The sequence below is a fragment of the Phyllostomus hastatus genome, unplaced genomic scaffold (genome assembly GCF_019186645.2).
Source record: "Phyllostomus hastatus isolate PE091 unplaced genomic scaffold, TTU_PhHast_1.1 phas_contig_210, whole genome shotgun sequence".
Classification (NCBI taxonomy): domain Eukaryota; kingdom Metazoa; phylum Chordata; class Mammalia; order Chiroptera; family Phyllostomidae; genus Phyllostomus; species Phyllostomus hastatus.
In genome coordinates this window covers 3,075,941-3,090,803 of record NW_025333737.1, presented here as the reverse complement: position 1 = coordinate 3,090,803, position 14,863 = coordinate 3,075,941, and the positions used below count along the sequence as shown (strand labels likewise).

Genomic DNA, 14,863 nt, shown 5'->3' with positions numbered 1-14,863 from the left:
GTGCATGTGTGTGTTTGGACTGGTGGTAGAGAGACTACCCTCAGTTGGGCAACCCAGGACCCAGCCCGTGAGCCTCAAAAGGTGCTGCTCTTCCAGGCCCTTCCCAACTTCACAGTGGAATTAATAACTGGAACTTCATGGCCTTGTAAGAATTCGAGAACAGGGTCAGATCTGAAAGCGATGCGAGTCATCGAAGAGGTCTTTGAGCTCCAGTCAAGAAATTAATAGACATGCAGAAGGGGGTCTACCTGCTTTTACTATCTCATATCCTAACAGACCTAAATTAAGGCCTATTCACAGTCTCAGTCTTTTCATATGGAAAAACTCAAATAACTTTTCCAAGGACAGGAGTCACTGATGGAGTACAAACTAGAACCACCCCCCAAACTACCTATTCAGAACTCTCGCCAATGCACAAATTACTGATTGCCCACTGGAAAATATCTCTATGTAAGTACTTTTGAGAATCAGGGAATTTGAACCTGCTGGGAAATTATTAGCCCAGAGTAGGAGGCCTGGTTTTTTATTAAACAGCTGCCACTGGTTCGTGTTAGGGACACAAAGCTACATCTACAGCAGGGAAGCAACCACCAGCGCACAGAGAATGTACAGGGAGGCTCTGTTAACTCCACAGGTAGGTAAGTATGGCTTGGTACACAGAGGGCTTCAAACAGCACATTTGTTTCTGGAGATTTGAAAAATAATGACATTCCATTGTTGCAGGGAGACCGCAATTTATTTGCTATTCAGAGGCAAACAAGATAGATTTTTGTTCAACCACACTAGTGGTAGATAACACTATGGCAAGGTAGTGCCTTATTAAACAGGAGGGCCGGAAGGGCTAGAGACATTTATTTTTGATATGTTAGTATCTTTCATTGTTTTAATGAAATTCTACTTTTCCTTCAACTCGCAGCCCTTCCTGGACACTTTGACTAGAGCATGATTATTGGATAGCTTACAGACATCTTCTGTTCACTTTGGCAGGGTTGTTTTCATTAAAATCTTTATGTCATCTCCTAACTGCCAGAATCCTGGTCAGGTCTGTGATCTTCTCATCCTCAAGCCCTTAAATCAACCAGAAGTCTTTACAACTCACTGAGCTCATTAGCATTATTTTAATTCACCAACTTTCAGATGAGAAGAGCGCTTATTTCTTGGCACATGTCCTCTCCATGATGTGAGCCAAGTTGCAGTGTAGCTTGCCTATCCCACAAATCATGTGGAACTCCTTCCTGAGGCATTCGTGCCATATCCAGGCAGTTGGATGCTCGCTCCCTGGGGATAACTCCTCCGTCTCCTCTCTGCCAATTGCGGTAACTAGTGAAAACAATTTCTGATGCCATCTTTGGGCTTGGCTGTAGAGTTAAAAATACTCCTATTGGCATTGTTACCAAGTCATACTAAAGTGGCCAAGTGTATCTGCTTGTTTAAACAAGAATTCATGCTAAAGTTCATTTGTAAAGGAGGAGATGTTGGCATGACTAAGGGTGACTGACACAAAGGATCTTGTGGTCTGGATGGAAGGTGAGTACAGAGGGGCTTCTGACGCAGGGGTGGTTTTGAGGTTACATATAAAGACAAGATAATACTTCCTGTGTCAAGACCTCTTTTCTAATAGTACTTGTTTCAGAAAAGATATCTGCTTTTAAAACAGAGTTGGTGTCTTCTCAGAGGATCTGGAGCTTTGTTTTTCATACTGTTGACTCCAGCCAGGCCTCCCTGGAAACCTATGTATAAATACATAAAACACCAAATCTGTAAAGGAATTAAGCTATAGCTTAGCACAGTCTTGGGTGTCCGAGGTCAGAACTTAGTAGAACTCAAAGTTCAGAGGCAGTTGTCTGCTTCCTGCATTTTCATGCAATGAATGGAGACAGAGGACTCAGTCTCTACTTCTGAGATAATGCCTCCCTTAAATCAGTGGGAGGTTTTTTTGTGTGTTTTTTAAATCATTTGAAGGTGTTCATAAATAATGAAAAGACCAAAAGGGTTTCAAGCAAGTGAAGAGGCCTGACAGGGTTGGTGAAGCCTTACTACCTGGAAGACTCCAACTCAGTTGTGCTTCTTAGGGTTTTGTTTTCTTCGTTTCTTGCTTCCTCAAACTCCTAACTTGTCATTTTGTTCAAGGGCCACACACTCACTCAGAACAGTGTGTCTGGTGCTGCTCAAGCTGATTTCATATAATTAGCTATTAACCAAAGCAGAGCCATTTGGGTGATTCCCTCATCAGATGGAAGGATAGGGTCACTCAAACCCTTTGGTACAGGAACTACACTTTCTTGACAAAAATAAACTGAAAGGCAGGGATGTTGTCAAGCAATGAGGGGAAGATGGGAGAGAAGTAGCTTCCTGAGATAGGCTATGAGCACATCTGGCACACAGGGCACGGAGGAGAAATACAGGTTTAGGTCAGCGATTTTCAACGAGTGTGCTGCAAGAATTTTTAAAACATGCAATACTTGTCTATGTAGCCAGGGACTCTGACTTCTCTTCCCTTAGATTGTCCAAAAAGTGACAATAGCTAACAGAACAATAGGTGTCTGGTGTGAGTGCCCTGTCTTGAACATAAGCATACAGGTCATACAATAGAGTTGAATCTTACTGGTCACGTTGCATAATAAGGTTGTGTATGGTTAATTCTTGGTACCAGAAATTCTTTTTTATAATATTTTATTTATTTTTAGAGAGGGGAAGAGAGGGAGAAAGAGACAGAGAGACACATCAATGTGTGGCTGCCTCTAGCATGCCCCCATAGGGGACCTAGCTTGCAATGCAGGTATATGCCTTGACCAGGAATTGAACCAGCAATGTGTTGGTTCGCAGGCCGGCGCTCAATCCCTGACTGAGCCACACCAGTCTGGGCTAAAAATTCTTATATATAAGTATAGGCATCTGATTTTTTAAAAAGTCACTTTGAAGAAAAAAAAAGTAGGTAATTACTATTATTATTTTTGTGTGTAAATCAATAAAAAATTATACCAGGTTTTTTTTGGGGGGGTCTGATTGGCAAAAACAAAATATATTTTTGGTGTGCCACAGAATTTTAGTAATTAGTTTATGTGTACCATGAGATGGAAAAGGTTGAAAATCGCTGATTTAGGTCATTAGGATTGTGGGTCTGAGGTAATTCATGGAGCCTGGACTAGGGCTGTCATGCCTACCTAAGGGCTTTCAGACGATAACTCTGTCAGCACATATAGATGATAGATAAGTAGATAGATATAGAGATAGATGTATATACACACATACCCCACCCTGCAGACTTTCTTTCCTGTAAAAGGAAAGGGGCATCAACCACAATTTCTCAAAAAGCTATTGTCTTAAAGAACCAAAGTCCCAGCATATCTGGCCTAGGGAAAATATAGATTTAGCCTTTGGGGGACATTTAAGTCAGAAACGGGAGAGTTTAAAAACCAGTGGCTGCTTCCCATTTTGTAGTCAGTTCAGAATGATCCTGGGGTCCTGCACACGGGACTGCAGGACCCTAATTAACTGAGATTCCCACTGTAGCTGATGCTGCAGAAGGTGGGCCAATGCCAGTAATTCTCCCTCACCGAGTCTCATACAGAGGCGGTTAACCAGCAATGAATGTCTTCTTTAGGTTTCAGTTCCTTGTTATTTCTCCTGCTCGGAAATGGTGAAAGACCTTCAGATGAGGAGTGTGGAGGAAGAGGAGGAGGATGAAGAGCAAGAAGAGGGGAAGGAGGGACGCCATTTTGTCATGACAAAAGAATGTGCCTTGGACAATTGAGTGTTGTCTGCATTTTCAGTTTAGATTCTTGGATAGTTCAGAATTCCTTATTTGCTCTAGAAGAACAAGGCTTAAGATTATCAAAATCTAAAATCATGGCCCCAGGAAGTCCTTGTACGAAGGATTAGGACACAGCTTCAGTAAACACCTCTCCTCTTTAAAATTGCTTTGCTGTTTGTGAGGCTAGGATGGGGCTTCCAGTCGAAACAGGTGCCCTCAGGGAAAAAAAATACAATAAAGGTTAAATTTAAAAATAATTTAAAAATTAAAAAATATATAGGTTTCCTCTTTCTCAAAGAGAAATCAAAATAAAACTTCAGGGCAAAGCTCTTAGCAGCACGTGGAAGCAGATGTCCTGTTGTGTTGTTTAACGGACTGATCCAAACCAGGACGTGTGGGGCGGTGTGTACAATGTTTTGTTTTATGCTGGTCTTCAGCAGTATTCCTCATAAAACCAAATACCCACTCGGTCACTGAGTGACCAGATCCAGGAAGAAGCTTTATCTGCATCTACATGAATGGCCTTTTGAATAATTGAGCAGAAGAAGCATAGTAATGTGAAATATTCATCCATTACTGAGTCAGTTCTAGCCAACCTCTTGGAACTTTTTGTTTTGCCTGGTCCCAGATGTCTCTCCAGGTTCTGGAGAGACAGAGGCTAGTAGTAGTGTCAGAAGAGAGGGAAGCTAACTGGAAAACACCTAAGACATGGGGTTTATACTTTTCACCACTTAGAGAAAGCCCATATTACAGAAGAAGAGCAGCTTTGGCCAGAGCTCTCTGGAGTAATAATCCCCAGGAATGGTACCAGAGGGAGCAGCCACAGTGCCTGAAAGTCTGGCTCCTTGAGCCATGGTCTAGCAAACTGTTCAAGGACTTCCTGTTCCTAAAATCATCCTTGGGATCTGTCCAGTGAGGTTCGAGGTCCTAGGCTCAAGCCACAGATCAGCCCCATTCCCAACAGAGACCTGCAGAAATGTCTGGAAGGCTGGACCCTTGTATTCTAGACACGCAGTCACAATCTCTACCTTGGGGCTCACCGACTCCGTCTTGGCACTGCACTTACTGCCTCTGCCACCTTTCCCGTACCCACACAAGACAGACACAGCCCACTTTCACTGCTGCCACCGCATGCAGTCAGCAGAATGGCACAACCGCACAATGAAATGAGGGAAGTGGGACCCAGACACAAACATCCTGTCTTCACTACACTGAGTGGCTCCAACTTGAGAGGCAGGGTCACAGAGCTGCCCAGTGACACACAGAAACTCATCCTCTCTGTAGTCATTGCTAGGGGGAGAGCATTTTATCCTGAGTCCATGGGTTCAAATGGTGCTAATCTTTGGCGTATGAGGTTGGTCATAGGAGACAGTGATGTTCAGCTGCTGACCAGGATGAGCAAAAATGTATTGAGGAAAGCCTGGGCAGGCTTGGGGTAAAGTAAGTGGCAGCTAGCTGGAAGTTCTGTCTCTTTCCACAAACCGGAACAGAAGAAGGGGCTGAATCAGCGGCAAAGAGCTGGAGCTGCTTGCTCCATTCAGTCCCTACCACTTTTTCAGGACTCTGCCAAGCTCAGCTCTGTTCTTTGCAAAATGGGGACAGGGTGGGGGGGTCTCTGTCCAGGTTTCACCTTGTGTATGATCGCTTCCAGCTAAAGATCTCCTCCAGACTGGCAGAGGGAGAGACCTCCCGCTTCTGCAGGGTTCCCCAGCGACGCCGGCCCCCTAGCAATGAAGCTCGGTGCCTGCTCAACCCTTTCAGCCTCTCTTCTGTTCGGAAAAAGTCAGTCAAGGCCCGGAAGTACTCCAAGATGACCTCATGGCTCCATGCTGGCAAGGGCTCATGGCGCAGGAAGCCACAGTGGCCTCCGTAGTGACTGAGCAGGAGGAAGAAGTAGGGGTTGTTGTGAAAGAGTTCAGTGGGGAGAAAGAGGTCTGGGGGCCCACACACAGGGTCGTCAGTACTACAGATGCACAGTACAGGTACGGCCGCCTCGTCCACATCCCGGAGGGGGTCATTGTGGTCCCAGTAGGTGTCCCAGCTGATGGGGAAGTTCTTGGTGTGGCAGAAGAGGGTCTCCTCAAACTCTCGCAGGGAGCAGCTCCTGAACAGTTTGCGGATGTCCACCGTGTCCTCCAGGGCTGTGGCGTACCTGGCAACAAGGAGTTGAATAGGGAGGGTAAGAAAGTCAGGGAAGGATCGGAAAACAAACTGACAGTAGTAGTTACTGAGTGGCAGCCGACAGGCCAGATTCTAGCCACAGAGGCTTTCTTTGGCCATATGTTTCTAAAAATTTCGTTTCATGGTCATCATTTCAAATGCAGCTATCCGTCTCCTCTAGACGAATGGCAACACGGGCTGACATTCCTGGGGGCAACAATCAAAGTACTTTCTCCCTCCTTCCTGTGTCACAGTTCCTACCAGGCCTGTCATTCGCAGCACCGCCTGCCCAGCCCTGGGGCAGCTGTTGACTTCGAGGCTGCTGTGCTACAGGGGCAGCTCTCTGCCTGACCTCAGCTCCTGACCCTCTGTGGGGAACCTGCAGTGAACTGCACCTCCGGAAACCCTCCTAGAAGAATTCGCTGGCTCAGACTATCCAAACCAGCAGGTGTCACCCCCTCCATGATGAACCTTTTACTTTAGGTTGTATTAGTTTGTTTGTACTTTAGAAGCCAATATGCTACCCAGATAATGACAAATGAATGTGTGGAGAAGGTATTCCTAGAGAGGGCTAAATTGCAGAAGAAATGAGTGTAATTAATTTATGGGGTGAGTTACCAAACAAGAGCCCGAAAGCAACTCTTCTGGGGAAGACAGACATCTTTGCTGTTGCCATGTCCCTGGAGAGGGTGGGACCCGATGAGGAAGCCCAGATGGGCAGCTCAGACCTCTGGATGGAGCAGTCCAGCATTAGCCCGCTGGATTTGGGTGTGTCACTTGCAAACATTCAAAGATGCTCGCCCCAAGGTTTTAGTCCCAAAGTGCTAAGGGCAGGGCAGTTGCTTAAAGGCTCAGGTTTCCTTTCCACTTCCCTCACCTTAACCTCCACGTGGTACCCGGGGTCCATGCTAGCGGTGGTCATTGGGGATGGAAGCTGGCAATGAAGCCATAGGAGAGTGCCTTGCCCCGGATTGCTCGGGGAGCTCTGGGTTGCCACGGCAGAGGGCTATCGTTGAGCTCAGGGTTTGATTTCAGAACAGGAGGCCAAGTGGGGCAAGAAAAGATAGGGAAATCACAATTGCCACCATTTATTGAGCATGCACGCCAAGGCTTCACTTCCATGATCTCATTTCATGCTCATGACTACCTACCTTGGGAGGTGGTTAACTCTGTTACCTGAAGAGAAAAGTGAGGCTCCAAGGAGTTCACTAACTTGCTGGAAAGTCAGAATTTGAACCCTAGGGGCCTGAATCCAGGTCACAGGTCTTCCTGCCACACCACACTGCTGCCATCATGTCTTTGACCTCTTTCTGCCATTTCCTAGAAAAGAGCCAGTGCAAGCCGAGGCCTGGGTCTGTGCTGGGGGATGTCGCTCAGGCCTCCTAGGTGGAAAAGTCTCACCTGTCTCCCTGGTAATAGGGTAGATTGTTCTCTTTTTGGAGATTTTATTAAAATATATTAAAATATTATTTATTTTTTTTTTCATTAAATATTGAGTACATACCTAGGAATAAGCAAAAGATTTGTTAGGTCTAAAAAATTTTAATAAATCAAATACCACCAAATTTTTTATTTCTGTCACCTCCAGGCTCAAAGGCTATTAGGGAACATTCTGGACACATCATCAGTTGCGATTGCTTCCAGAGCCCTCTTTGCTGACTTGACAAGCTACAGACTAAGTGGTAAATGTCAGGCACTGCCTCTGCTGTGGGTGGGACAGGTGCTCAGGTTGCTAGGACACGGTGGGGCTGAGGTGAGGCCAGGGGCCCCAGGGGCAGGAGGCCCTGCTTAGTATAATGATGCTGAGTCGTCCATGGATTTTAAACCGGCTTCCTTGGTTCTGTCTAGACTAGAGGGTTTGGACGGTTTCAGCTAGTGTGTGAGGAGAACTTTGCCCAAATTGCCCTAGACCTGTTTGAGTCACTATCAGGCAGAGCTGTGTCTCTGCTAGCCCAAGACCCCAATTCTCCCCGTACCGGTCTGCGGCCTCCCTTACCCACCTGCTGAGTGCGATCTTCTGATGGAGCAGAAAGCCCCGCTCGTAGGGCCAGGGCAGGCCGGCCTCAAACCACTCGCGGCAGCGCAGCACCGGCGAGATGCAGGCGGCTCCCGTCACGTAGCTGGAGGAGCCGCACTCGCCCAGGTAGGACAGCAGCAGCCCCGAGCCCGAGCCCTCGCTCACCGCAAACAGCGGGGCCGCGGGGTGTCGGAAGCGGATGTAAGTTACCGCCTCCTTGAGATCGGACGGGTCCCCGAAAGGCTGCAGCCGGGGGCTGACCAGAGGGCAGCCGTGGTGGCCGCGGCGGTGGAAGATGACCGGGTAGTAGCCGCGCTCTAGGGCGAGCAGACAGAGGCCGAGCACGTTGCGGGTGAGGCGCCCCCACGCATTGGGGATCACTAGCAGCACCGCCGGAAGGCTCCCGGCGTTGGTGACTCGGCGGCCCCGGGCGCAAGGTCCCACGACCCAGTCCAGGGCCACCAGCCCGTCGTCCGGTAACTGCAGGTACTCCCGGGCCAGCTCAGGCCCGGTCCCCACGGGCAACACGAAGTGGCAGAGGGTCTGCAGGTGGGGCCCAGAGAGCCAGGAGCGCGGGCCCGGCTCCAGGGCTGCCGAGCGTCGCAGGGCGCGCAGCAAGCACTGCGCCAGCGCCGACGGCTTACAGATGAGCCTGCATCCGCCGGGCAGCGGCTCGCGCTCGTTACTGAACTGGTCCGCCGGGCCTCCGCTGTCCACCTCCTCCTCGTCGTCCGGGGTCCGAGCCCCCAGCAGGGTCCTGGCTCCGACGGCGCGCCTCCCCAGGCGTCGCAGACTTGGGGCGAGCAGGCCGAGCAGGGCGAGCGCGGCCAGGAGCAGGGCGAGGGCGGCGCCCCACGGCTGCATGGCGAGGCCGGAGAGCCCCCGGCGGGCGGCGGGCGGCGGGCGGCGGACAGAAGGCGGCAAGCGATGGGGCAGTCGCCTCAGCGAGTTCCCCGCTCTGCCCGCGGCTCCGCCCGGCGGCGGGCGGCTGCCCAGGGCCCTCCCGCGCGGGGGGCGGGGGGGGGCTCTCCGGATTGGCCGCGGCACCGCAGAGGCAGCCAGTTCGGGCCTGGCTCCCCTCGTCCGCCCCCCACTCCCGCCCCCGGCCCTTTGTACAGCGATTGCGACAAGCAGGAGCAGAGGGTGAAAGGAACCGAGGCCACAGAGGGAGCAAGGACGCGCCGGCGAGCCGGAAGGAGTGGGGAGGGCAGGGAAGCGTGGAGTGGGGTGTTGGCAGAAGAGAAGTGGGGAGACTCCGAGACCGAGGCTTTGGGGACCGGGATGATCCTGAGTCCCGTCCCCCCTCCGCCCTGCATGGTGTGTAGCGGCGAGTGAGACCCTGCGTCGCTGCGTCCTCAGGGGCCGCTGTTGAAAAATAGCAAAAGGGAGAAGTGAATAAACCACAGCTCCCAGAGCGGGCTCTCGGGTTCTGCGAACTGCAGGCGAAGCCACCAGTCGCGCCTCCCTCCCCGGGCTCGGCCGCGCTCTGTGACCTTGGGGTTTCTCTCGGCCTGTGGGCACCAGCAACTGCGCAACACCCCGGTCGGGCGGGGGTCTGGCTCCGGGCCTGCGAGGACCGGAGCCGGCGGGTCTGCGCCTGGAGGCAAGAGTGCCGGTGGGCTGCGCCTTCCCTTCCCTGCATCAGTGCGCTGTCCCCTCCTTCGTCCCCCACAAGAGCCTGGTTTCAGATAGAGGAAATCTATAAAACCGCTCTCCAGGAAGGACGTCCCCAGATGAAAAAGCCCCAGGCCTCCGAGAAAAAGCTGGGGGAGAAGATGCACTCAGGTGCTGGGGGAGGGAGATGCCTGTCACCCTGTGATGGGGCTGTGGCAGGGAGTAGATTGGAGTCCACCAGCTCAGTGGCCGGCAATTGCTAGGGTGACGGGGAAAGGGTTAGGGACCCCCTTGTGAGTCACAAGTATGTGAGAGATGACTGAGATAACCCGTTCTTGCTCTATTTGGAAGTTTGGACTAGATATCTCAACCCTCACCCTCCACCCACGTTTCCGTCTTCCCTCAAAAATCCTGAGCTGGGCCAAGGAGAAGGGGACCAGGGAGAGGGCGGCAGAGGCGGCGCCCCGCTGCAGGGGAGGTGTGGCCACCGCGCGGTGCTGGGGGAGAGGCCTGTGGTTTCTCCATCTCACTGTGGTGACCAGTGTCTCCTTGGGCACACTCTGGCCAACGAACGACAGCGGAGGCGGAGGGAACAGAGCGGCACCGGGCCGACTCCGGCCTCCCAGAGCTTCTGGGTGTGAGGAAGCTGGAGGTCTGAGACCCTCTCCCGCCGAGCTCCTCTGGGTTTGGGCCCTATTTTCGAGGGCAGGAGTGGGATGGGCTGAAGTTGAGGCTCTTGTGCGGGAAATCTTCTTCCGCAGCTCGGACTTTGTGATTCTGTCCTTCTGCACATTGATGGGTCTGAAGCGAGTTTGTCGGAGAATACCCGTTTCCCTCCTGGGCCATCTGGTCCACAGGGATTCCATTCGCGCCCTTCGTTCCCCTCCATGATCCCACCCAAGCACTGCAGCTGCGCTCTGCAGGCCGCGGAGACCCAATTCGACGAAAACCGAGCAGAGGAGGTGGTCCTCGCCTGCCTCGCAGCGCGCAGTGCTTGGGCCCGGCTCGCACACAAAACTTTTCCGGCTTGGGATTCGCGACGCGTGCGCGCGCTGTCCGCGGCAGTGGGCGGGCATTGGGGCGGGGCGGGGGCGGGGCGGGAGCCTCGCGGAGCTGTGGGGGCGGGGCGAGAGCCTAGCGGCGCTGTGGGGGCGGGGCGGGGCGGGGCGGGGCGGGGGTTTTGTGGGTCCAGGGTGTCTGGGTGCGCGATCCTGTACGGGCGGCGGAACGGCGCGAGCCCGGGGTCTACGTGGGCGCGTGGGGGCGCGTGGGGGCGCGGAGAAGGCGGGGGCGGAGCGGCGCGCGCTCAGTCCCTCCCTCTCTGGCTGGGGCGGCGGGCTCGGCCTGGGATGGCGCCTCCTCAGCCTTCGCCCCAGCTGCTTCTCCTGGCAGCTCTGGCGGGGCTCCTGAGTCCCACTGAGGTAAGGCGGCCCGCTCCCGAGAAGGCTTCGGCCGGGATCTCAGAGCGCTTGGCCGAAAGTTCGTTCGGGAAGGAGTGGCCCGAGGAGAGAGGGCTGGGATCCCTCCCCTGGCGGGCTGGGCCTGCCCGGACTGGGCAAAGGCAGGGCCCTCGCCGGGACCAGCGCCCTAGCCCGTCTGCGCCTTGGACCCACAGGTGATGGCTGAGTCGGGGGAGGAGGCGGGAGCCCGTTGTCCGGAGGGCCTGTGGCCCCTTCCCCAACAGGTAGGAGCCTGGAGGGCGGTGTGAGAAAGGGTGTGAAGGGGTAGCCCGTTCCGTCCTGGCCTCTGCACCCTCCACAGTCACCCTCTGAGGACTTCTGCGGGTTCTCCGTCCCTCAGTCGCCAGCGTCTTCCGTCTTCATCCCAACCTGGGGGCGCGGGGCCTGCTCTTCCTTCCCCACGACCCACGGAGTCTCCCAGTTGCTTTAAGTTTTCTTCTTTCCCCATGTATAGGTGTCACCAAGAGTGACCTACACACGGATGAGCCCACGGCAGGTAAGTACCACAGGAGCCATTCTTGGTGACTGCATTTGCGGTTTTTCTCTGTCTTTTCTGCTCATCAGCTCCATTCTTTACCACTGCCTTCAGGAAGAGGCAATGTCCTTAGTCCCCACCGTGAGCCAAAAGCCTCCGTCCTTTGGCCACACAGTGCTGTGTCGGGAAGGCCGTGGAGTAGCTAGCTGGCTGTGTGGGCAGAAGGCTGCGAGGAGCTCTGGGGATAGTAGGGGAAAAACAACTCATTTCCCAGCTCTGCTGTGTGATTGTGTGGAGTCTCCCAGCTTCTGTGGGCCCCGGTTTTCCGTAGTACCCCTCCCTACCCACGAGGGTCGAGTGCAGAGTGTGTGACAGCTCTTCGGAAAGTACAAAGCTGTACTGTGTAAGGAGTGTGCCTCAGGTTACTAGGCTCCAAACTGTGGGTTCACCTTGCATGGCTGCCTTTCTGTTTTTGCCAGTGTCCAGACAGCTGCCATGTTCCTTTGGTTTTCCTCTTGAAAAATCTCACTTTTTGGATCTTTGTGGCAGTTTCAGGTCTCTTGTAATCATTCCGGGCCAAGAGACCTCATTCCACCTCAAACAGCCCTTTCATTAAGCCGTTTTACTGTTCAGAAGCGTTCGATGGCTCCTTATTTCCCACCTTATCATGGCCATACTCCGTTGCCTGGTTTTCCAGGCCCTGCCTAGTTAGATAAGCCTTGTCTGACCGTTTCAAATTTGTGGTTTCTCTCCAGCCCTGTTGGTCTGCTCCCCCACCGCACATGAATGCCAGTCTTATTCCTACTGCTGTACCTTTGCTCCTGCGTTTTCTCCACACCTGTCCTATCTTGACCTGAAGCTGAGGCAGGCAGCTCCCTGGCCAGCTGCCATCCATATCCATCCATCTTCAAAGCCCAGTGCAGGAGTCAGCTTGCACTGGGACCTTGCCTGATCACATCAGCCCTTATTCATCACCTTCTCCAAATTTGTGTAATGCTTATAACTTATCTCATAGCTTAAGTAATCAGTTTGAGTTTTATTAGTTTGTTCTTTCATTTGCCTTAGTTCTGTTTCCCTGAGTTTTCTTTACATTCCCTGCAAGCAGAGTCCAGGAGTTCTCTTTTGGCATCTCCTACAGCATCTGGCACAGTGCTGAGCATCAGGTCAGCTTAATCAAAGAACTAATAATTGAAGTGCTTCCCTCCTGGGATTGTGCACCTGCTGCCTGTGTGCCCTGTATTTGGATGCTTTTGGAGACTTACTATATAGATAGGATCGGTGACAAGAAGACTTGGTCTCTGTATAGGGGATGCTTGCAGTCTAGTCTGGGGACCTGTAGAGCCATCATTGCAGGTGCACAGCTAACTAGTGTGGTCAGAATCTGACAGGGACAACCTGGCATGCTGTCATGGAAGCTGTGAGCTCTGAGGGGTGGCACTTGATAGAGAAGGGGTGAAAAGAATGCTCAGATGCAAGATGGAGTACATGCCAGTACCCAGGGCCCTTTGTCCTTTCCTGAACCCTGATAGTGGAAGGGTCATGTGGCCATCCTGGGAGTCCCTTTAACCTGGCCCCCAAGATGGGAGGACTTGGGATTCTTAGGGAAGGACTGGGCCTGGCTTGATGTCTCCATGCCTTTTCTCCAGGGTGAGGATGTCAGCTTCCTCTACCACCCCTGTGCCCACCCCTGGCTGAAGCTCCAGCTTTCCCTCCTGGCCCACGTTTATATGGCCCAGCCCTCACTTGCTCCTGACTCTAGCCTCACTCAGGATCGGGTAAGTGGTTGGTGATATTCAGTTATCTGGCACTCACTGGCAAAGGCTGCAGCCCCATGTGCAGGGAGGAAAATTCAGGACTTCCTCTAGCTCTTTTCCCACCTTCATCTTAGCTCTAACAATTACCTCATTTCTTTCATAGCCCCTGGTATTGGAAGCATGGGGGGTGGTACTGGAGATGGCATGGGTGGAGCCTGCCTGGGTTGCCTACTGGCTGAAGAGAAGGCGGCGGAAGAAGCACAGGAAGAAGGTACGGTTCCCCTCTGGCAGCCTTTCAGGGCCCTCTCTTGGTGCCAACATTGAGCAGAGCGAGGCTGTGCCGGTGAGGTGTATGTAGGTAAGGGGTGCTGGGCCCAGGTTTAGTTGATGGTATGGTCATTGGGTTATCTGGGCAGAGAAAGGATGAGCGTTGTCTTTTCTCCCCTTAGGCCCGGGCTTTGGCCTTTACCCTGCGGAGCTGGCAGCCCCTGGGCACAGAGGTGGCATCTAGAGGGCCCAAGCAGCACTCTCCTAGTGGTGCCAGGAGGCGTGGGCTGCGGGCTGCCCTTGGTCACCAGCCCACTCCCTCAGCCCTGAGGCCCCCCTCTGCTTCCCCATGTAACTTGGAGACCAGGCAGCCCATGTTGGGAACCTCAGATGAGGGAGGTAATGCCCCATTTGTGCCCACTGCCCCCCTGCTGCCTGGGGGGCCTGGAGGCAGTGCTAGTTCCAGGTTAGAGACTCAGGTGCTCGAAGGGCAAAGCAGCCCAGGTGGCTGTGCCTGTCCAAGCCAGGCTTTCCCGGCCCCTCGGGCAGCAGCACCTCCTCGGGCAGCCCGAGGCCCCACCCCACGCACGGAGGAGGCTGCCTGGGCGGCCATGGCCCTGACCTTCCTGTTGGTGCTGCTCACCCTGGCCACACTCTGCACTCGGCTGCACAGAAACTTCCGACGTGGGGAGAGCATCTACTGGGGCCCCATAACGGACAGCCAGGACACAGTGGCTGGTAAGAAGTTCCCTTCCTCACCCAGCTGCCCCACCCACCATGGCTTCCCTGCTCTTGACTGCTTCCCACCCCCTCCATAGCTGTGCTTAAGAGGAGGCTGCTGATGCTCCCACGTCGGGTCAAACGCTCACGCCGGAGACCCCTCCTACCACCCACTCCAGACAGTGGCACGGATGGGGACAGCTCCGACTGACCTGCCCCAGCCCTTCCACTGTGGCAGGTTCTGCTCCTCCTACCCAGGCGACGCCGCGACCTCTGCCACGTGGACCACACGCAGGGCTGCCCCCTGGTGGCCTGATGGGGCAGTCCTGCCTAAGCATCTGCAAAGGTTGGCCCTTAATGTGTTTGAGGGCAGGGGTAACCAAGGGGAGAAAAAGGAGCTATTTAGCTTCCCTTGCCAAAACTGTATTTTTAATTAAATTATTTTAGTAGAACCTGGTGTTAAGTTTGTTCATCTGCCATACGGACACACCCACCCAGGACACTGCTCTGGGCCACTTAGGTTGTGTGTGAGGCAGGGAGTTTATAAAATCAAGGTGGGCATTGCCAACCTGGCAGGAAAGGTAGGGTTTTAGGAGTGTGGGGGAACCCCTCCCACTACTGTGGAGAATGGAGGGGGTGGTA

At 53.3% G+C, this 14,863-nt stretch overlaps 2 protein-coding genes across 11 annotated transcripts; one reads left to right on the top strand and one right to left on the bottom strand.

Annotated features, from left to right (window-relative positions):
- Window positions 1–561: 561 nt before the first annotated feature.
- TP53I13 (tumor protein p53 inducible protein 13) lies at window positions 562–14,673 on the top strand. Of its 10 annotated transcripts, XM_045836306.1 has the most exons (9): window positions 588–638; window positions 6,169–6,397; window positions 7,503–7,596; window positions 11,161–11,229; window positions 11,460–11,501; window positions 13,127–13,255; window positions 13,398–13,505; window positions 13,684–14,239; window positions 14,320–14,673. In XM_045836306.1, the coding sequence occupies exons 4-9, from the start codon at window positions 11,164–11,166 to the stop codon at window positions 14,430–14,432; spliced, it is 1,014 nt and encodes a 337-aa protein (XP_045692262.1). In that variant the 5' UTR covers window positions 588–638; window positions 6,169–6,397; window positions 7,503–7,596; window positions 11,161–11,163; the 3' UTR covers window positions 14,433–14,673. The 10 variants fall into 10 exon arrangements, with proteins under 10 accessions (XP_045692263.1, XP_045692267.1, XP_045692264.1 ...); XM_045836307.1 differs by lacking the exon at window positions 6,169–6,397 and having other exon boundaries at window positions 562–638; XM_045836308.1 differs by lacking the exon at window positions 6,169–6,397 and having other exon boundaries at window positions 570–634.
- On the bottom strand, window positions 4,732–8,924 carry ABHD15 (abhydrolase domain containing 15). Its single transcript, XM_045836303.1, has 2 exons — window positions 7,915–8,924; window positions 4,732–5,906 (listed from the first exon to the last, which is right to left on the bottom strand). Exons 1-2 carry the CDS (start codon window positions 8,793–8,795, stop codon window positions 5,381–5,383), a joined length of 1,407 nt encoding a protein of 468 aa, XP_045692259.1. The 5' UTR covers window positions 8,796–8,924; the 3' UTR covers window positions 4,732–5,380.
- Window positions 14,674–14,863: the final 190 nt, after the last annotated feature.

Bases quoted from the DNA above. Each gene is read 5' to 3' on its own strand.
- TP53I13 (XM_045836304.1), top strand. From the start codon at position 10,895: ATGGCGCCTCCTCAGCCTTCGCCCCAGCTGCTTCTCCTGGCAGCTCTG. The intron at 11,502-13,126 runs GTAAGTACCACA...CCTTTTCTCCAG, and splicing joins CACGGATGAGCCCACGGCAG to GGTGAGGATGTCAGCTTCCT. The intron at 13,256-13,397 runs GTAAGTGGTTGG...TTTCTTTCATAG, and splicing joins CTAGCCTCACTCAGGATCGG to CCCCTGGTATTGGAAGCATG.
- ABHD15 (XM_045836303.1), bottom strand. From the start codon at position 8,795: ATGCAGCCGTGGGGCGCCGCCCTCGCCCTGCTCCTGGCCGCGCTCGCC. The intron at 5,907-7,914 runs GTGGGTAAGGGA...CCTTGTTGCCAG, and splicing joins CAGAAGATCGCACTCAGCAG to GTACGCCACAGCCCTGGAGG.